Raw genomic sequence first — 21,056 nt, 5'->3', positions numbered from 1 at the left:
AAGACTTATTTATTTCCCAGATGTAAATAGAAATTTATACCAAGTATAAATTAATTTTCTTTCTCTGAAACAAATTCTCTAGGAGGGCATAAATTCATAAAAGCTATTTATGATAGTTACTGTAAATGATTTCCATGAAATAACTCACTTCAGACTGACAGTTAATTAGGTTAAAGGTTCAATATATATAATTTGGTTAAAGTTCAATATAGATTAAACCCACTTTCAGCAAAGCACATCAAAAATTTCATGGGATGGTCAAACTGTAGTCTTGGACTGCTGAGGAACTGCTGGAAAATGAAGCTGGCATTCAGTAAGACCATTAAGAGCTCTGTGCTATATCACTGTACCCCCAAGGCTCTCAAATTAAGACCAACTTTAAGAATTAAAATTAATTAGTCTATGGAAAGTAAAGGAAGACAGATACAAGATGCAAACACAGATACACATACAATGATTGGATGTCTGTAATCACTGCTGCTTCCAGCGTCCCTTTTTAAAGAATTAGCTGTTGTAGCTTTCATTTTTCAGGAGCCCATGGCAGCTCCTTAGTGAACAGCTTCATCATAATTCAATGTCACATCCATGTCCCTAAACCATGCCAGTATTTGCAGGCAACTGCAGTATTTTGAGAAAATTTGAGACAAAAATATATAAGTTTTCATTCAATACCTGTATTTCACTCAACACATTGCTGCTTTTTCTTTTCTTTTTTTTTTTTTTAAAAGTACATTGTACCTCATTGTACAAGACCTAAATGTCCCCCCATCTTAGTTAGAGATAGTGATAGAGTTAGATGATAAGAGTTTTATTACCGTTGGCTCCTCTCCCCCTGTGACAGTTGAAGAACGAGCTCTCCTAGAGGGACCATTCTGCTGTTGAATGATAATTAACGTTACACACATTCACTGAAGAAGGTCACAGCTTACTGTCACATCTTTAGGAGCATTTACATTTACTGAGAGAGAGCAGTTAGATGGATAATAGCAAATCTGAAAGGCATCAGTGGCTGGTAACCAAGCCAGAACCCCAGAGGAGCGCTGGATTTAGGAAGAACATGTACTCAGCTGCCAGAAATGATCATTAGCTTAGGAAGGATGAAATGTGGTTAAGATCAGGTGAGATGATGTTTTAGGGCAATGCTCTCAGTGCTCAGATTTGAACACTCAGGAGATGAGGAGTGTCCCTGAAGCAGAGGAGGAGGAAGGCTGTGCCCAGCCCCACGTGCCAGCCCCCAGCTCCAGCAGTGCTAAAGGCAGCGAGAAAGCAGCACAGCAGCCTCGTTCCCCCTGCAGTCAGGCACAGAGAGCACTGCAACCCACCCCAGTGCTCACCCCCTGAGCCAGGGATGTGCCTCAGCTACACTCAATAACTGCTACAGCACGGCAAGAGTCCAGCCTAGAGAAAACCTCTGTGCTTTCTGGAAACGTTTGCCCAAGAGCAGCAGAGGGAACAAGTAACACAGAGACAGCAGCTTCGGTAACAAACTCCTTGGTGTTGCAGATTCACATGGGACATACTTAGAACTTTTTAAAAATGAAAAAAAGAAAAACTCTTGGAAGAAAAGCATAATCTTTTGAAATATTCTTTTGCAATCTGACCAGTTTTATTCAAAAGCACACCTTGCACACTCCTATTTTAAGTGGTGTCTCTTTACCTACAGCTGAGAGGTGGCAGAGAGAACAAACCTGCCACCTCTGCAACCCTTGCACATGGGCTGTAGGAGAGGCACCACTTTCTGTCAGCCTGAGCAGAGAGTGCATGGTTCTGATGGGAGAGAGCAGCTTTGTTTACAAAACATCTTTGTATCTTTCCCTGTTTGAACGATTTTCTTAAATAAACCTGCAGAAGTTGCTTCCTTTTCACTGCAATCAGGCAAAACACCAATTTATATATTGCAAGTAAAATCAACTTATGGGCCACAGAAATACTTTTGCTATGAGCATCCTGTGGCTGCTCCAGTTCCAGGTAGAGCTGGGTTCTCCTGCCCTCTCCTCCCCCAGCCAGGAACACCCCTTGGAGGAGTTTCTCCACTGACTGCACACAGGACTGCAGGAACCTAAATTTCCATGGTAAACAACTGAGGAGGGGGTGGCTTGCTCCATCTCCAAACATTTTCCTGTCTCAGCAATGTCCTTTTTTAGCTCACATGAATTTGGTCTCCGTTACTGTTTGGGACAATCAGATGCCTCCCCTGGTCACTGATCTGTGCCTGACCAGAGCTAACCCAAGGCAAGGTGTTATTCAGAATCAGAGAATGTCCACCCAAAAAGGAAGGACTAGAAGGGAGCTCTGGCTTACCAGGGATAGCTGGGACTGTTCAGCGACTGTGTCTGTCACACTGCAGGACCTCAGTCGTGAAGAAGGTTCTCTTTGCTGCAAGAAAAAAAAAAAGATGTCTCCAAGTTAGGATGTTTATTCAAAAAATTCAGTAATTACAGGTACTAACCTCTTTGTAGCTAATCTCCTGTAAACAATTACCTACTTCTGTTTTACCAGAGTGGTATATCCCATTTCTCTACTTCCTATATACTACAAAAAAAAAAGGGCCCATCCATTTTTCTAAAAGAGAAATGTCAACATGAACAAACCCATGAATTATCGAAAAAAAAATAAAGGCATTAAGAAAGAAATCCAAAATCAAATACTATGGATGAGAGCTCAAAGTCTTAAAAATTCATTTACTTCAAAATTTATAGTATTTCTTATAAAAAACAAATCAGTTTTGCTTTTCCTCTTTGCTGCTAACTTTTAAATTAGTTATTAACATCCTTCACGATTGTGAGCTAGAAACAAAACCCCCCTACAAGAGCAGACACGCAGCATGTCTGACACTGCAACGTAATTCTTCCCCAGCAGTGCAGCTGGGCACTGCAGGGCTGAGAAGTGTTTAGGAAAACACAGCACTGACACAGCTGCAGTGAAACTGGGGCAGGGGGCTACTAAAATTGCAGTTCTCAACACAAGCCTCTGCATGCAGACCCTGCAGAGCATCAGAGCTGTCACTTGCTGAACAACCTCCAGGTGACATTCCCATCAGTCAGAGAGCAACTGCACTGGCTCTTTGGGAAAAACACACCTAATCAAGATCCTGCTTGATGAGAACAAGAGTATTTCTTATCTCTTGAACTGCAGAGGTACCTTGGTAGCATCATACTAAGAGTAAAAAATAAATAAGAGCACGATGTTCTGTTTACTATTTACAATTATTTTTGTAATCAAAGAGACATAAAACATTGCCCCACTGGTACTTGTATTATCCTGATTTTTTCTGTGGTATCTGACTAATGGATAACACAGAGACCATTTTTTTGTTTTTCCCTTTCCTTTGCAAATTCCTAGCTTGATACCTCTACTCCCATATATTTTGTTTCACTAAAGGTCTAATAGCAGCAGAGTCTGAAGTTAAACTCACACAGAACTCTTGAAATCTGAACTCAGGAATTCTGTTGCCTGAGGCAGTTTGCTTGATGGTGAAGCTGTGATGCATTTTTTGGAAAGGAATTTTAACGATATGCTCAGGCTTTCCTGAGCCCAGTAATCGCTCCCCAGGCGTGAAGTGATTCGGGTTATGCCAAAGAACAGCACATTTCTGCACTAGAGGTTTACAGATCACACATTACGTACAATCAAAGAGCCGAGTTGTTCCCCATTGGAATCAGGAGTGACCTGGAGTCTTCTGCTCAGCTCCTCAGACAGCTCCTGAGGACTGGTCCGGGACACTGGAGATGCAGGAGGAGGTGGCAGTGACAAGCTTAAGGAATCCCCACTGGCACTTGCCTCCTCTGAAATGGTTTCCCAAGGCTAACAAAAGAGAAGAAACTAAGTTCAGGTTTTATACAGACTGAGTCTTCTTTCCCTTTGCCTTCTGTGTGATCATCTCACTGTGCCCGACACACAAACAGCAGCTTCTCTTCACCCTAAATCAACTGAACTGAACTGAATCACAGGGCAGTTCCATCCAGTCCACTTCCCTTCTTTTTATCACTTATTCCACTGCTGCTCAGGGCAGAATAAGAAGTGTTTCTATCAATGTATCTATGACAAGAAGTTTGGAATGATAAATGTTTCTCCCAGAGTTTACACAGGACTCGGTGCTGCCCACAGGCCACCAGGGAGCTGCAGCTGCATGGGACCCTGGCTGCATTGTCACTACACTGCCAGCATTTTCCCAAGGCAATTTCCACAAGTGCCAGGTAAAACCACGGCTCTCTGTGCTGTGTGGTAATTAGCTACACATGAGAAACACAGCAGCTCCAAGTTTAGTCAGCTCCTGAAGGCCAAGGCTTGGGGATACCTCAGGAATGTCTCCACTCTCCATAGGCTCTGGCTCCAAATCCTCGCTGATGTGGCGCCGAGAGCGGAAGCGCCGGTGAGCTGCCTCTTGGTTTATCTGCCTGATGTTGTTATCTGACTCGGACCCCACATCGCTGCAGGGGGGAATCCGCCATGGAAAGGAGAAAAGAACAAGAAAATAACCCCAGTCAGACTAAGCCCCTGTTTTATCCATTTCCTTCAAAACCCAGGTAATGCTTTTGATTATAAAAATCATTATTCATGCATGTATCAAGCTTCATAATTACAAGACTGTTCAATCCCTCAGTTGAAAGAAAATAAAACTGGAAGCATTTCACAAATATCACAGAACATCAGGTTGGGAAGGACCTTGGGGTCATCTGGTTCAACCTCTCCAGGCAGGGAAACCACGGCCCAGACAAGATGGCCCAGCCCTCTGTGAAGCCCAGCCTTGAACGTGTCCAGTGCTGGGGGATCCAGCACTTCCTGGACATGGTTTAGCGGTGCCTTTGGCACTGCTGGCTTCATTCATGATCTCAGTATAACTCTCAACACTGTCAGTTATTCACACTCTGTAAAATATAAGCTCGCCACAGCTTTCTAAATCTAATCTTGAGAAGATATCGCCACGGCTTGCAGACCTCTCTGACAGCACATTCAGGGAATGAAGCCTATTCACAGAATAATAGCCAGGATCTCCTCAAAGCTAATCTGTTCAACTTCATTAAAACTTAAAAGAGTTGACTTTTTTCCTTACTTCTTCAACAGTCTCTATAAACAAAGTAATTTATTCCTGTTAAATTACTTACTGAAAAATTCCTTCTCTTATTATCCTATTCCTTAGCTTATTATTCTTTATTCCTTATTTTATTCCTATTCTAAGGTGCGTTGTTAACACACTGCCTTCCCTGCCATCCCAGACTCCCCGGAATTTCCCAGAACACTCTGTGCCTCTGTGATCTGCTGGGCTATGAACAAAGCACGTTTTCCTTTCAGCCTCAGCCTGCTTGTCCATCCCACACAGCCCCTGGCTGCTTACATGAGGCTGGGTCGGTGCCACTGGGTGGTCCTGTTGTTGTGATTCACGTAGTAAGTCCGCCCCAGGTTGTCCACCTTCTCTTCCCAGCCAGGAGGCAGCGGAGGAGGTGGCAGCTCCTCCTGACGTTGAGACGCGGCATCGCTGGAATCCACCACGTCCCAGCCATGCTTAGGAATGAAGGAAAAAGACCTCTGTGGTTAGAGTGTGCAGCTCATTTCAATGAGAAAAGAGCTAAATCCCCATCAGTCTATTAAAGAGGGATTTCCAAAGGTGGCCGGGTGTTCTCCTGGTGGCTTGGAGCCAAAGAGAACCAACTGCCAACTTTGTTTCTGGGGCTTTATCCTTCGAGTGCAGCTGACTGCAATTTTTCTTGAATCCTTCCATGAGGATTCAGCCTCACCTCAGAGTCATCCCTCTGATCACTATTTTCTTCCTCTTGGCCGCCATTTTTGGGCATATACGCCATCTTCAGTCTCAAGAAACCCTTCACACGAGATTTGTGGCTACAAGACAAGGAGGTACATTGCATTTAACAAATCTTAAATAATTGCAAATAAAAAAATCATGAAGTAAGAAATGTTTTAAAGTCTTCAAATGTTTTAAAGGTCCTTCCTCTCACCTTCTTGGTCTGAGGAGGAAATCCTTAAATGTGTATGGCCTCTCCATAGTTGGGTCTTCAGTCTGCAAGCAGCAGAGAAAATGGCAAATTAAAGGGCTTGTCCACAAGTTCAACCACATAAAGAACATTCACACAACAGGCTGACAGATTACATCCCTGATTTCTGCTGAACCCTAAGTTACCTAAAGCCTGGAACTTTCTATTTCTTGAGAATTTCAGCTTTACCAAGTAAGTCCCATCCTTCAAATGTGCAAAGACACAGCTGCTGTAGGTACAGAACCAGGAGTTTCAGATGCCAAAGGAAAAGGATGATGGATCCATACACATCCATCCAATCCCCTGCTGATTGTCTGGGGAACTTTATTCTAAACTTGAAGCATGAACTGTGTTATACTTGGCAGCCTCTCCTTTCACTGCCTGACCTCTGCCCCTGCCAGTGTCCACTTGCTCTGGGAGAGACAGGCTGCCTGTTCTGCTCAGAGATTTTAACAAGCTCACCAGGACACCAAGGCATGCACGATTCAGCGCTGCTGTTCAGCACTCAGCTGCAAGGGATACGCTCCCAGTGAGGAGCTGTATGTTTTACCCAAATTCTCTCAATAGTAATTAGCTGGTATTGGAGAAACAAGGATTCTGGCAAACCGATGGGCAGGATGAGACAGCTGAATATTAATTTGTTAATAAATACATGGCAATGGCTCCTATTGAGGCGGGGAAGGATGAGCCAGTGTGCACACACACCTTCCCAACGGGTGACTCTCCCTGGAATGGGGCAGCAGCAGGTGGGGAAGTGCCCGGGAAGCTCCTGCAAGGCCACAGCTACTGAAGGAAGGAAGGACTGCTCTGAGACACAGCAGCTTTGCCATTGAAAACATCTGAGGGGAAAAGGACTCTTCCCACTGTTCCACCAGGGCTGCTTAGACCATGTCTGTGCATAAGGATACATAAATGTAGATATCCACACAGGCCCAGGCCAAGCAGTGCTGCAGAGCACAGCTGGGATGACAAGAGCTCCCATGAGAAGGGAACAATACATTTGTCACCACAAGGTGCTCCCCATCCTTCCCCTGTAGCTTTCCACTCTACAGTTTATAACCCAACACACTGCCTGCAGACTCCAAATCAACCAGAACAGACACATCTAAACAAACATCACTGTGCAAGTCATTACAAAGCCACTTTTCTCCTACAATAATAACATCCATCAATAGCAAGAAGTCAAAATCAGACACAAAAAGACAGTTAAGCTCAACCAACACCTCATTGTGATGTAAACACTGCAATAACTTCACCCATCCACACATAAAAAGCCCTGCAAGGTCACAGATGTTAAGATTAACATGCACAACTTTTAAAAAATATTAATTACATTCAGCCAATGTTAGTCATCCAAAACAGTATATAATATCAGAAATGTATATACATATATACATACACGTATATATTTATTCCTATTTACAAATATATAAACACAAATTGCACTTAATTTAGCATCTAGTTTTGCAGCCCATGCAGAATCCTGGCTGCTGGGGGGAAACCAGACAACTGGAGCCTTACAGAATTACAGAACCAGCTTTACACTGAATTCCTCCATTAATTAAGAAACAGAAACAAACATTAGCACCGTCAAACCAAACACCTCAAAAGTCTGTTGACAATAAAATGATTCAAACCCCGTGTTGATTACTTTCAATTGATTGCTATTGAACTCTTACTGCTGGCAAAGAATTCAATTTCAGCTAAAATAACGAACAGATGACATAGTTTTGGCAGCCTTTTGGTGTTCCATGCATTTGCTGAAGCAAATCCGCTCTCATGATGTTTTTTTGCCATCCCTGCCAGGCACAGCTGATGCATCTCCCTGTCCCAGGGCAGGTGAGGCCTGGATGTCCAAACCAGTTTCCTTTAAGCTCTGCTGGGAGCTTTAGGAGGATGTAAGTGGTGCCCACAGCCCCAGGGGTTTCCAGAGATCTGCTGCTTACCGGAAGGTGACTGAGCGGCACATCCACCTGGCCCAGGAAGTCGTCTCTGGTCTGTCACACAGAAAGTAAACTTACATCAGAAAAGCAAACAATAATAAATATCAGTCTAGTCACAATGAGACAAAAATAAAGATGATTGAGTACCATTATTTTAGGAATCACTGGTTTTGACCCCCTTACTGTTGCCCATTTTTTGTTGTTCTAATTCATTTATCTCAGCACAGCACTTCCCGAGACACTCCAAAGAGGTTCCTGAGCCCACATGTGGTGCTGCTGGCACAATTCTGTGAGAATTCAGTTTCTGGGGGAAACCACCAAAACCAACCCAGAACCCCCTGAAAGCACTGAGAAGCCCCAGGTGGTTCCCTGTTGAAGGGGGACAGATGCAAGCCTCCTACACTTACCCATGGTGGGAGCAGCTCACCCAGAGAGGGAGAATTGCAGCATTTGGGTCTAGCCTGGGAACGTTCCCCACAAGAGGCAAAGCATGGAAACATTGGCAGCAGCTGAGGCCAAAGGATGCCCGTGGCAGACGGGTGTTTGCTGTCAGAGCTGGGCCCTGTGCTCCAGGGACGCTTGGGATTCACTCACACAGCAATTTTCAACAGCGAGCAGTTGTGTTCTTCCAAACCCAACCATGGACCAGGGAAGGTGGCTTCTCCCAGCTACTGTTTGTGACACCAGATACCAGCCCCAGTGATTCCCAAATAACCTGCTGCCTATTTATAACCATGCTATGCCTGGAATTCCAGGAAGTGCATGCTGACACTGCAGAGCCAAGTTTACATATTTCTCATAGCAGAGCATTAAGTTTAATATTAAAATTCATATTTTATATGAGAACATCGTAAGAATTCTGTTTCTTCTACAAAGATAGGATGATGTTTCGTGATCCCCACAGAATGGACACGTCCTGCTGTGCTGGATGCTACAGAACAACACAGAAAGCACCAAGGACACTGCGCTTTTGCCACTTCTAAGTAAAAACAGTGAGTAAATTTTTCATTACAGAATACTGACTATTGATCTTCTGCCTAGTAAATACTAGAAATAAATACCTGGTAGCATGCACTGTTCTTAGGGAATTAACATTTTCCCCTTAATAGTGGCAAATCCCAAGTACTCCCCACCTCCTGCTTCAGTACAGTCACTCCAGTAACAATCACTGAAGAAAATGTACACCTATTGCTCCATCTCTTCTTGCAGCTTAACTCACGGACACAGAAAATGTTCAGGTATGTTAGAAACAGCCTTAAAGAAGCTGAACCAACAAAATAAGTTTGTAGCTTACAGTGGAACTGGAAAGCCCTGAGTCCCAGCCAGCTCTGTAAGCGGGATTACCTCCTCATCTAATTCTGCATGGATATGGTCACCTTTGCCAGAACTAGGGCTCTTGTAAAGCTCAGTCTTTATGTAGCACTTGACTGTACACATACATCTGTAAGAAAAGGGGGGAAGGCTAATATATTCATATAAATATTTAGTATTTTTGTTCTGTGACAAGAATTTTCTCCTGCAAGCCTCCACAGCCCTAAAATTTAGGCATTGTCACTTTGAGGCTTCCTGCTTCCAGCAAAGGCATCTCATGAACCACAGGAACCTTTTCCACTGCCTTCTTTTTCCCATTTCTCATTATAATGATGCTGTTTGGGTTTTGCTTGTTTATTTCTTATATATGTTCTCTGTATTCTTCACACATCTATTTGTAACTCCATCACCAATTGTATTAGTGACTTGTTTTCCCAGTACTTTTCCGTGGCCTTTCCCTAGGCAGAAAGACAAAACAAACTCCAGAGCTCCAAGCTCTGGGAGGTACAAGGTCCCAACGCTATCTTGGTTCTTCCTGGGAACCAAGGCCGAGAACAACTCTTGGAGATGCATTTCATGGACAAAGTGCAGCAAGGTGGGGGCTCCAGAGAAGGGGCTTGCATCACCACTTGTCCTCCTAACTGGTGCTTTTCATCAATTATGCTAATTTCATATAAAACCTACAAATGTGTTCTCACCCCTGGGGGTGGGGGTGGGCTTTTGGGGACATCTCCCCATAACTGCTCCTGAAGGCCTTCATTAAAGATCCCCTTTTATATTGCCTCCTTACTAAAATTATCTCGAGTTTCATTTCCAGGTTGGGAAAAAGGCAACAATAACAAGTCTCTGTCACTAAAATGCACAGAGGCACCCAAGGCACTGTTCAGGTGTGCATCAGTCTCACACCACTAACTCCTGCTCCCATCTGGTCCCCAGACAGAGTCGTGTCCTGCACAGCAAAGGCACAGGGTGCACATGCTCACCCAGCTATAGCCTGAATCAGACTCTCCCAACCAGAAGTGACCCCTCAAATGCCACTGCTCCCTCAGGGCTGCTCCTGTCCCACCTGGAACGTGGCCTCTGGGTGGGCAGCAGGACAAGCACGTGTGGGCAGGGCTGGGGCAGGGTTCAGATGCTTTGTTATAGTCCTACTGCAAAGCCCAAGTAAACAAAAGCTTTCCCAAAATATCCTAATTAGCCTTTAACACTCCAGAGCAATTTTACAAAGTTTCAGCATCCCCTGCTCCGCCTGCTGGATTGGTTTAGCACATTTATTGGAAGAGGAGAAAGTCAGACACTGCCCTATTTTCCAAGGAGCTCTCTTGAAATGAAAGGTAATCACAGCTCGGTGTTTTGGCAGAGACATAAATAGCCCCTGTCTGTTCAGGAAACCCAAATCTGTCCGAGCACCTCTCTCATTCATGCTCTGATCCTGTGGGGAAGCAGCACCAGGCTCACACACAGCAGGTACAGCAGGTGTTCTGTGCACTGAGCTTTCCTGAGTGTGTGAGGGACCCCTCACCTGCACAGACACTGCAATGAACCCTGGCCACCACTGAACCCCAACAACAGCCCAGACCTCAGAGAAAAGCCAAGGGAATAAACAAGGAAACACTTCTTTAAGTGTAATCAGTAGTCAGTGACCGAAACAGCTTTAAAAACCAACAGAACTACTTGGAAATTCTAACTTGTGCCAAACACCTCACAATGTTCATGGTAGGGGACTGAGGTGACAAGGTGACACTCCCAAGCCAAATGCATGTAAAAATCAGGCTGCAATTTGGTGCCTATCCAAGCTGCAAGCCAGGAAGAAAAGCCTGGGATAAAGTTGCAGTGCCCTAAATGCCCTCAGTCTCCAAAATAGCAGAGAAAGGAAAAACACCCCTTGACACTTTGGTGCAAACCAGAACGTTTAGCTGAGCCTCAGAATTGTGTACAGGCACCTCAGCTTCACTTGGAACCACAGCAAAGTATGAGTAAACTGTTGTATTGATGTTCATTTCAAACACTGAAGCTTGTTGTTTTCCAGAAGGGAAAGTGTCAATAGTTAACAGTTCAGCTGTTAGAGACTTGCTCATTTCAGCTCTGGAATAAAAGGTAAATATTACCTCAGCCATGCACCCTTTCTTTACGCTGACCTCTAAGAGTGGTGAAATGCACAATTCACCACAAGGTAAAACAGACACTGCAGTTGGGTAATAGCTGAACACACAACTACAGCAGGCAGCTCAACTCCACTTAGCTTTATTCCAGCCTGAATAGAAGTCACAAGTTAGAAAACAGCAGAGGTACAACAGGTTAGTCAGGACTTTGACTAAAAGGTTACACAAACAAGGTGAAGGATCTGCAGGAATGGGCAGGTCTCACAGGGCCATTTAGTTATGTGCAAAATGCTACTGAACCCCCCAAATGTGTGCAGACACTCCCAACACACACAGTTCTCCCAAGGAAGGGTTCTCCTGCTGCCATGCTGCAATCCTGTGCTTATCTGCTAGCTCCTAACACCAACATCATGGGCACAGCTCTCCCAGCAGCCCTGATCCTGGACCTTTCCTGCCCGTTTCCTAACCTGGACCAATGCACTGCTACAACAGATCACCAACAGCACACAACAAACTCCTGAAAAGCGCCTGAAAATTTCATAACGTTGGGAATGATCCAAAGGGGTTCCCATGGAACACCCCTGGGTGAAAACACCATCGCCTTGGCCTGGGAACCACCGACACCCACAGACCACAGAGCCACGGCTCATCCAAACTGAAGCATTGGGCAGAGACAGTGCCAAGATGTGAAGAGAAGAAAAGGCTGAAAGGGCCCCCAGAACCGGGGCTGTGGAGCTGAGCCCGGAGTGCTGCGGGTACAGAGCTCCCAGAGGTGCTCTGGCTCCCTGGCCAGGCACCAGGCTGGGTAATAACACTCCACCCACCTCCAGCTCCCTTGGCATCTTGAGATGATCAGGATGTTCCCAGCTTCCTGACCTGAAAACTGTTGCGTACTATTTCTGGGCACTGTTTAAAGAGATGCCACATTCCATCCCAGATATTGCTTCATTTCAGAGCAGGCAGACATGATTCCTACAGTAAATTTAACTGGATTGTTAATGCCTTAAAGTAAACCAGAGTTCACACCTTTCCCAGACCACAACCATCCTATGCCATGCTTCAGCACACAGCTATGTGCTTAAATTATTATCCAGGTGGGAAAAGCCTGCTCAGGTTCAGAGCCTGTCTTGACATTCATTCTAAATATATTAGAGCCACGTTATTTCCAAACTGTTCAAATCACTGCAGGCCTGGTAAGGGCAAATGTGATGAGAGTGAAGGATGCTCATGGGAACACATGTGGTTCACGGGTGCCAGCTGGGGTTTGGTGGGAGAGAGGAGAGGCTCAGGGAACGCAGCCCTTGGGGACAGGCAGCTGGCTTCAACCTGCTGATCCCAACAGCCAAAGGCACCGTGCAAGGTGGGATAAACCCACCTGGCAAAGCCAAATCCCAGCCTCTGCAGAGGACATTCTCAGCTCCACTGAGCGCTCAGCAGCCACCCTGCTAGAACAGAAATGGAAAATCAAGCACAAATTAAGCCAATTTTCCTGATGTAGCACTCAAACCCCTCACTTGAGATGTGATGGACCATTGCTGCCAAGTCCTGGGAAACTGCTCCAGGAGTGGTCCAGACTGGCAGGCTCAGACAGCATCACATTTCCCAGCACAAATCCATTAGAGCTGCACACAGCAACGGGAGAACTGCGAGAGCAGAAAACACTGCTGCCTTCCCAGAGAGCTACGGGAAATCACTTGTCTCACCTGCAGAGAAAACTCTTCTGAACCATACTTTTACCAAAGGCTCTACAAATGAGAAGGACCCAAAAAACCAAAGAGGATTTCAAAGTTCATCAAAGTCCTGTTAATTATTTTTAAAAAACCAAAAAGCTAGCAGCAAAGCACAATTTTATTAATTTAAAGCACATTTAACTGCACTTGGCTAAAACCTTAAAGTATTAATTAGCCATCACAGATATCTCTACACCTAAGGCTCATCAACTCCCTGATCTCACTCTCATGAATAAAGCTACAATGATACTTTTATGATATTCCTCTATCATTTGATGATATGATTCCTAAAATTCTTAGCCGGCAAGTTGCAGCAATCTTTCTTTCTTTCTTTCTGTACTGCAGTAAAACTCTTTTCATTTACATAAACTTTCAGAAATTCTGCCACTTGCCACTGTCATCTCCCTTCTTTCTTAAGCAAAATATTTTCAGCAGCACTTCCCAAGCACAACTAAAATTCCATTTTTCATTTGCTAATAATGACAACTGACTATACTTTTGCAGGGGATCTCTGCAACCTGGCTATGTTATTTTCACTGATATTTTCTTAATCAAAAACATTGCACTGTAACCACAGGGGAAAAAACATGGAAAAAGCTGGGGGGGAGGTGGTGGTTTTCCTATTCCAAATCTCTAAGTGCGGGTAGAACAAACCATATAGGTGGATTATTTCCTAAAAAACATCTCCAATTATTCCTTCCCACCAGAGTAAACAAACGCTGACTTTTCCTCCAGGCAGCTCAATACAACAGTGTCAATTACAGTTTCCCTGGTGCCTTCCCTCTCAACTTTCATTTTACGACCCAATTACTGCCCTCGGGTGTCAGAGCCAGCTCTGAGCTCAGGGAAGGCTCCTGGTGTCACCCCTGGCTCTCCTGGGACAGAAGCAGGGAACATGCAGGCAGCCCTGATCCTGGGAGCCAAACCACAACTGAGGCTTAGGAATTATGGCCTGAGCTGCCATTTCCCAGATGAGGCTCCAGAACCATCACAGCTGAGGAAGAAATGCCTCCTTCCTGGCACATGGACAACCACAGCTGTATCAGTTCTTCAACGGGTTAAGCAAATCACAAGACGCAAGCATCAATTATTTAAATTATTATTTAAATTCTGAATTATTTCTCTTGCACTGACTGCTGATTTGAACATAACAAAAAACACTGGGCACCTCTGCCAAGATCTGATACTGTCCTGAAACACAGTAACAGCCAAGAAAATTCCAGATAATGTCAGGGAAGGAGCAACCAGTGAAGCCTTATTCTGTTCATTACTGAGCTGCCCATTGCAATGAAAGGTGTGGCACAGGAGGCTGCAAACAGGAGGCTGCTCCTCACTCTCAGTTCCCAAAGGCTCTCTCCCTGTGATGAACAGAGTGAATTCGTGCTGTTTTACCATTGCTACATTACCAACAGCCTCTGCAAAGATGTGAATCCATTCCTCCTTAGAGACTGAACAAGCCAAATGTGGACCGAGTAAAAGAGTAGCAATGGCAGGAAGAAGGAGTTGATGCCTGAGATATTTAAAACAGGCCTGAGCTGTGAGAGGATGTGGAAAACAGGAGCAGAATCAATGTACAGAAGTGAAAGAACAGGTAGAAAGGATTTAAAAATGCATTAGAACAGTTTCTGTCCTATGTTCTGTAAGAAATGAAGGAGTTACTTAAAAAAACCTCTCAGAACAAAAATGAAACAATCTTCTTATGAAGTTTCATTGTAAATCCCCCAGAAAGAACAGTGAGGCACAACAGAATGGGCTCAAGTGCCCAATGCAATAGTCAATAAGCACCAAAATCTAAACACTCTGCACAATAATCTGCCCTCTGCAAGCCATGCAATAATTGCAGCCTGTGGTACCCAAAGAGCACTGCCAGAGCTGCAGCTTGGGCAGGAGCACAGGCCTTGGGACAAGAGCAGTTTGTGTCTCTGAACTCACATTTAAGGAGGTGGCACCTCTGCAGAATCCAACCCTCCCTGCCCACTCCACGCACGTTCTGGCACGGCAGGAGAAGGGCACTGCGCCAAGAACATTTTCCAAAGAACTCTGGCTGAAACTCTTTGCTCAGAGCCCTCAAGCCATCTTCCTTACCCGAGCTACAGAGCCAGAAAATAGTGCAAGAAAGTCTCAAACCGAGTCTGGGAAATGTTGCTCTTCAAAAAAGCAAAGGAACGTTTTATGAAGCAGCAGCAGAGTACACTGAGTACATGCAGAGTAACACAAACACCTGCACGCCACCTTTGATAGCTGAGGAGTCAAGAGGCACAGAATCTCCAAAACAATGGCATTCCAAGTCGAGAAACCGTAGATGTGAGGCCAGCTCGGTAAAGGCAGCAAGCAAAACGAGGGCAGGTTTACAGCAGGAGGATTGTTCCAAGGAAGGGGGGCTGGTGTCTCTCCAAAGCACAAACAGCTGCATTTTACTACTTGGAACTTGCCCAGAGCCCCCCCAAACTCTTTATTTGCTCAGCTTCATCCTCAGCACTGCTCCCACTGGGAGGGTGCCCAGAGCACATTGCAGCACTCCCTGCTGCTGCCCTGGCAAATTGTTCATTAATGTTCTCTTGCTGCAGACCAGGAACCATTCCAACAACAGAGCTCTTATTGTCTCCACTACCATTTCTTCTCCTCTCCTCTGCACTAATCTACTTATCCACTTATCCTACCTTTTCCTTCTGCTCAAAGAACTGTTCTGCTTTCGCTGTTGCTTTTTCTCATCAACAGCAGCTCAGATTTTTGGATATACTCAGACTTTTGGATTCCACTATATATCTGTCACGACCAGTTTTTCTGTGTAAGTTATATTAAGTTAAGAAATACAACCCTCAGAAAAACCAAGTACTCTAAGAGTAGAAATGCTCTCCTGTGCTAGGGGGTTTATATTCCCCCCAAAGCTGTTCCAGTGCTTCTAAATACCCTGGAGAACTGTAACAACTGAGATCTGAAGGATTTGAGATACAGAATGTATGCAGCTCTTGCAAAAGTGCTGGAAAGATGAGCAGCAGGATAGCTGGTTTTAACAGGAAGGTTAAAAATGGCCATCACCTTTTAAAATACATTCACCTCCTCCTGCAACATGAAGAAGGCAGCTGAGAAAGACGAAAAATGGTCAGACTGTGACTTCTGTGGGAAGTGAACAGAAACAAAACAGAAGAAATACATAGTTTTTCTCTCAAAATCGGTCAAAAATGGAACTATTTTAATAAATAGCTTGAAAAATAGAGAGATTAGGGGTGCATCACTTCCAGAGGCATAATGTGTATATATTCTGCACAGACATGCTGAGTAACCGTGCACTTTGGAATTTTCTAACTAATGATTCTTTTCTCTGCAGCTCTTCCATGATTCTGGTCAAATTTACTGGCATTCTTCATACAAATTACAATAATTCTCAACTCATCAACTCTGCAGCAAAAAACTGCTTGTTGAACAATGAAATTCTAGTCTTACATCACACCCATCACACTGATGTGACATTCTTCATTACTGAGCATTACTCCTGAATTTGGTCTCCTTAAAGTGCACACTGCTCATTGCAAGCAGCGCTAAAATAATATAAAATGACTCATGGCAAAGTAAAAGTCCCCAGTTTTCCATTCATCCCCAGGAGAGACACTCATTTCTGCCATTCCACCCTGTCCATATCCACGCCATGCCCTGGGGCACCGTCAGACACCCGCAATAATTCCCCTGTAACCTGAGCATGACAAGCCAAGCTCACGGGACCCGGGATAGCTTGGAACCAAATGTTTGTGTGACCCCTCATGAACCCCCAATAAAGCCTTGTGGGCACAGCAGCTCACATTTATACAAGCTGTGATTCCCATGCCATGTCCAGCTCCCTGTGTGCCAAGCTCAGCTCCCTGTCCCTGAGGAAGCTGAGGGTGCACATCTTCATTAGCAGCAGTGCAGGAAGCTGCACTTCAAGCTTGCCTCAGTAACAACATAGGGTCAGGCCTTTGTTTAAAAATGACATCCTAAGAGTGCAGCAGGGCTGTGAAATCTCTGCTCTCCCCAGAGCAGCCCATGAAGTGCCAGGGATGACCGGGAGCAGCAGCCCCAGGCAGCAGCAGCCCCAGGCAGCAGCTTTGCCAAGCGTCCAGCCCCGTTCCATCAGCAGCATCACCAGGCTTTTCTGGATCATGATGCGCTGCTTTAGGCATGTGGGCTGAGGTTAAACAACAGAGCAGCGGTGGCAGGGAAATTAAAGTCATGAAAGGCTCTGCAGGCAGGGAAGTGAGATTGCTGGAATGGACTCGGGGAAGGCACGCTGACATTTATTCAGCCTGAATTTTCCAAAGGTACTAAGTACTTTCTTTCAGCTGGCTGATCCCAGCAGTACTTACACTCAAGAAGGCATTAGGCCTGGCAATATTTGATATTGTATTTTTGCTTTAAGGATTCTCCTAATGTTATGGAAAAAAGCAAAGTTCACTGTAAGAGTTCTAAAGGCCGCTTTTCTGTGACACGAGACTGCGTCCTATGGGGTAATAATCAGAATCCTGAGGGAAACATGGCTGTGCACTGACCAGAGGGGACAGTAAGGTACTTCATGCATACGCCACTGACATGCTAATTAGTGGATATTAATTACTCCTAACTTCTGTGAATTAATCACCTTTTAAACTTACACATGTCCAAGCACTTTTGCCTTGCTGAGACCAAGAACCTTCCCACCTGCTCAATTTTCAAGGTTAAAAACAACACATTTGTTTGTAGAAAGGATAGCCAAGATTATATTGTCTAGTTCATGGGGATTAGTCACTAATATTTACTGCCAGATTTTTTATGTCATTTAAATTCCAGTCAGTTGAAAATCCAGTAGGTAACTGGTAATATGAACTCTCTGGGTAAAAAAAAAATCAAGAACACAGGATTTTGTTTGTATTCTGGAATTCTGCACAACGATTTGATTAGAGGAAAAGCCAGAGCTCCAGCACTATTGGCTGCAAACGTCTGGTCAGAGCTGCCAATCCTCATCCAATTTAGGAGCAGAACAAAAGGCAAGGAAGAGTTCTGGGCAGCTCCAAGCTCCCAGGAAACCTCTGCTGGAGCCTGGGAAAGGAGCAGACGCTGCCAGCTCCCACATCAGCTCCGTGGAGAATGGAGCTGCTGCTGCCAAGCGCCAGCACCGCATTCTTCCCTCCCTCCCTCCCTCCCTGCATCTGTTTGGGCTGCACCTGGCACAAGGGTGATGGCACCTGGCACAAGGGTGATGGCACCTGGCACACAGGAGCAGGGTGATGGCACCTGGCACAAGGGAGCAGGGTGATGGCACCTGGCACAAGGGTGATGGCACCTGGCACACAGGAGCAGGGTGATGGCACCTGGCACACAGGAGCTGGGTGATGGCACCTGGCACACAGGAGCCAGGTGATGGCACCTGCCCGCTCAGACCCTCTGGAACTCGCTGCTGGAGACACAAACACTGCCCAGCACAGCCCGCCTGGCACCGGGGCACGTCCCATGCGCTCCTGGCAGGGCCAGGCAACCACTGTGACTTCTCAGAGAGATCAGGTCCTACAGCACCCTCTCAGTGGGAAAGAGAAGGAGTTCCCACTCTTCCTACAGGCTGGTGAAAGCTGGGCAGAATGCACAGTTAATGCACTGAATGCACAGGATTTGCAAGCTTAGACAGCAACCCAAACCCCTACAGACACCTTTCTCTTCCTCCCCTTTTAACTGAACCTCAGCTGGGGGACAACAAAACACCCAAACTCCAGCACAATGCAATTCCCTAAGGAAAAAACACTGTGAGGTTTACTGGGGAGATGGCAAGAGCAAGAGTAGATTGATTTCAGTTCTCTCACTAAACATTATGCAGGTTTGCTTTCCTTTAAGACATTTGCATTGGGGGGCTGCTGCAAGGCCAAAATGATATTAAAAAATGGTGACATCAGACCAAAACAAATCTCTAAGACCAGTTCCCACAGTGGAATGGTTCCCAGAAGGTTTTCCCTACTCAGCCAGTGTGCCATTCCTCACATTTGCAAACAACAAAAACTGTATTTCCCTTGCTCAGTTAAGATCAGGAATTTTTATGCAGTGAATTAAAAATGTGTAATAGACCTCAAATAATATCACCACAAATTAATTGATTACTGAAAACCTCTTTTCATACTTCATGTTTTACTAAACCCTTTCAGAAATTGCTGATATCCAGCTTCACACATCAGAGACAAGGCAACCGCTCAAAAATGGAAATATAATTTATTTCATTATGCAATTTTTATGCAGAGAGCGGACTCACAGAAGTATATTTAGGCCTTGGATAACATCCAAGCTAATAATTAATTATGTTTTAAACTACTTGCAGTGTAATTCCCAATATTTCCCATTTTACCTGTTCTTTCCACAGCACTCAGTGCAATTTTTATTTTATTTCAACAACTCGTCTCATTCCTTTGCCTTCAGCTCTGGAAGCTTCTCCCACACACCCTTTTCATTTTTTCATTCCTTTCAGAGACAAAAACCTGGCTGGTCATCATGCTGGTTTAATTAATTTATTTTTCTGTACATAACTGCTGACTTTCGGAAGCTCCCAACATCCTCCTGGTAGATGAAAAGATGGATGAAAGCATGGGACTCCAGATGAAGAGATGCAGTAATATATTTTACAATGAGATTTAATCTGGAAAGTAACTAATCAGGGTAGATTTGGCTTTGGAATAGCTGCTGAAGTAAAAACTTCAGTCTGCGTGCAGAACTTCTGTTCTGTTTATGTGTACAAAACATGAACGTTCTGAAACTCATCATTACTTGACAGCTTTTCTCAAACAGCAAAGCAGCTGAACAGCACAAAAAGCAATCAACACTCTCTGGTTTCTTCTCTGTAATTTTCTGTGGCTAGATCTGCACCAAGGCAGCTCTGGCTGGCAGCTGCAGCGTTAAACTCGTGTCAGCATTTCCAGTATAAATTCTCCACTTTGGAGATTGCTGTGTACCCAACTCACATATGGATTTGCCATGCAGGAGCAAAGAGATTATTACTGCTCTTTTGAAAAGTGATACTATTTCCATCTCTGCTGCTCAAGGTTTTATTCTGGTTTCTTCACAGAGAAATACCAACAGATACAGTTTTCAGGGAGAAAAAAATGCCTGACACAAAGTTCAGAATCCCAGGGAGCTCTGGGAATGTGGAGGGATGAGGTAAAAAGACAGCACTGCCAGCTATTGACTCTGAAAACCTGACTAAAAACTACAGATGGGTTTCTCAATTCTGCAGGCTAATCTACACTACTTGCCATGAATTATTTGTCCTCCACCAACACGGGGGGAAGAAAAAAAGCTGAATTTATTCAGGTCCTGCCTTGAAATGCAGCTCCTGCTCTGGCCAGGTTTGAGCGCACCCACCTCCCCAGTGCTCCAGAACCCACCTGCAAGCTGATGGACACCAGAATTAGCAAGGGGGGCAGGTGACTTCTCACTGGGGAGAGAACTGATTTTGTCCCTAACAGAAAAGCTAAAGAGACCCAAGGAATGGAATTCATCACCCTCTACCTGCAGCTGTCAACAAAGTCCTTATCTGCAGAGAGCAGAGGCTTTCCAGGTGGCCATCTGCACTCCTTGCAGAGCAAGTGGAGAGCCAGGAAATTCACAGCACTATTCATTTGAACCATTTAAACCTCCAGCTAAGGGCACATGAATGATTTTCTAGAAATGCCTGTTAGAGCCCAGCTAGCCTGCCCTGAAGAAGGACTGCAAACCCAGACATGTGCAGTCCAGAAGGAAAAGCAGCTCTGAGGAGAAGGCAGCCTCTGGAAGGTGCCCACACCTCCCTCCTGAGAATGCCAGAGCACAGCTGAGCTGTACCAGTCCAGCCAGCCTGAAAGGGACACACTGACAGAAGGAAGATCTGGAGTGCTGTATCCAGGTCAGGGTCCTCAGCCAAAGAAAGAATGAAAGAAAGATGTGCAGTTGTTGGAGTGAGCCCAGAGGAGCCCACAGCTCCTGGAGCCCCTCTGCTCTGTTCTGCAGCCAGGCTGG

The 21,056-nt window shown here is 45.0% G+C and overlaps 1 protein-coding gene across 9 annotated transcripts in view; it reads right to left on the bottom strand.

Moving 5' to 3' along the window:
• Window positions 1–21,056, bottom strand: part of LOC131591486 (E3 ubiquitin-protein ligase NEDD4-like) — a 90,744-nt gene that overhangs the window by 18,259 nt on the left and 51,429 nt on the right. For 5 of the 9 annotated variants that reach the window (XR_009280391.1, XM_058862246.1, XM_058862247.1 and 2 more), the window contains 8 exons: window positions 7,937–7,987; window positions 5,955–6,016; window positions 5,736–5,838; window positions 5,336–5,502; window positions 4,298–4,430; window positions 3,628–3,804; window positions 2,302–2,376; window positions 816–875 (listed from right to left, as the gene is read on the bottom strand). Coding sequence is in view for 8 of the 9 variants with exons in the window: in XM_058862246.1 (XP_058718229.1) it covers window positions 816–875; window positions 2,302–2,376; window positions 3,628–3,804; window positions 4,298–4,430; window positions 5,336–5,502; window positions 5,736–5,838; window positions 5,955–6,016; window positions 7,937–7,987 (828 nt within the window). In the remaining variant the exon portion in view is untranslated. The remainder of the gene's footprint in view (window positions 1–815; window positions 876–2,301; window positions 2,377–3,627; window positions 3,805–4,297; window positions 4,431–5,335; window positions 5,503–5,735; window positions 5,839–5,954; window positions 6,017–7,936; window positions 7,988–21,056) is intronic. The other 4 variants (XM_058862248.1, XM_058862243.1, XM_058862244.1 and 1 more) reach the window with 2 other exon arrangements.

The sequence above is a fragment of the Poecile atricapillus genome, chromosome W (assembly GCF_030490865.1).
Source record: "Poecile atricapillus isolate bPoeAtr1 chromosome W, bPoeAtr1.hap1, whole genome shotgun sequence".
Classification (NCBI taxonomy): domain Eukaryota; kingdom Metazoa; phylum Chordata; class Aves; order Passeriformes; family Paridae; genus Poecile; species Poecile atricapillus.
The sequence above is the reverse complement of the archived record's forward strand: the minus strand, read 5'-3'. Positions and strand labels throughout refer to the sequence as shown.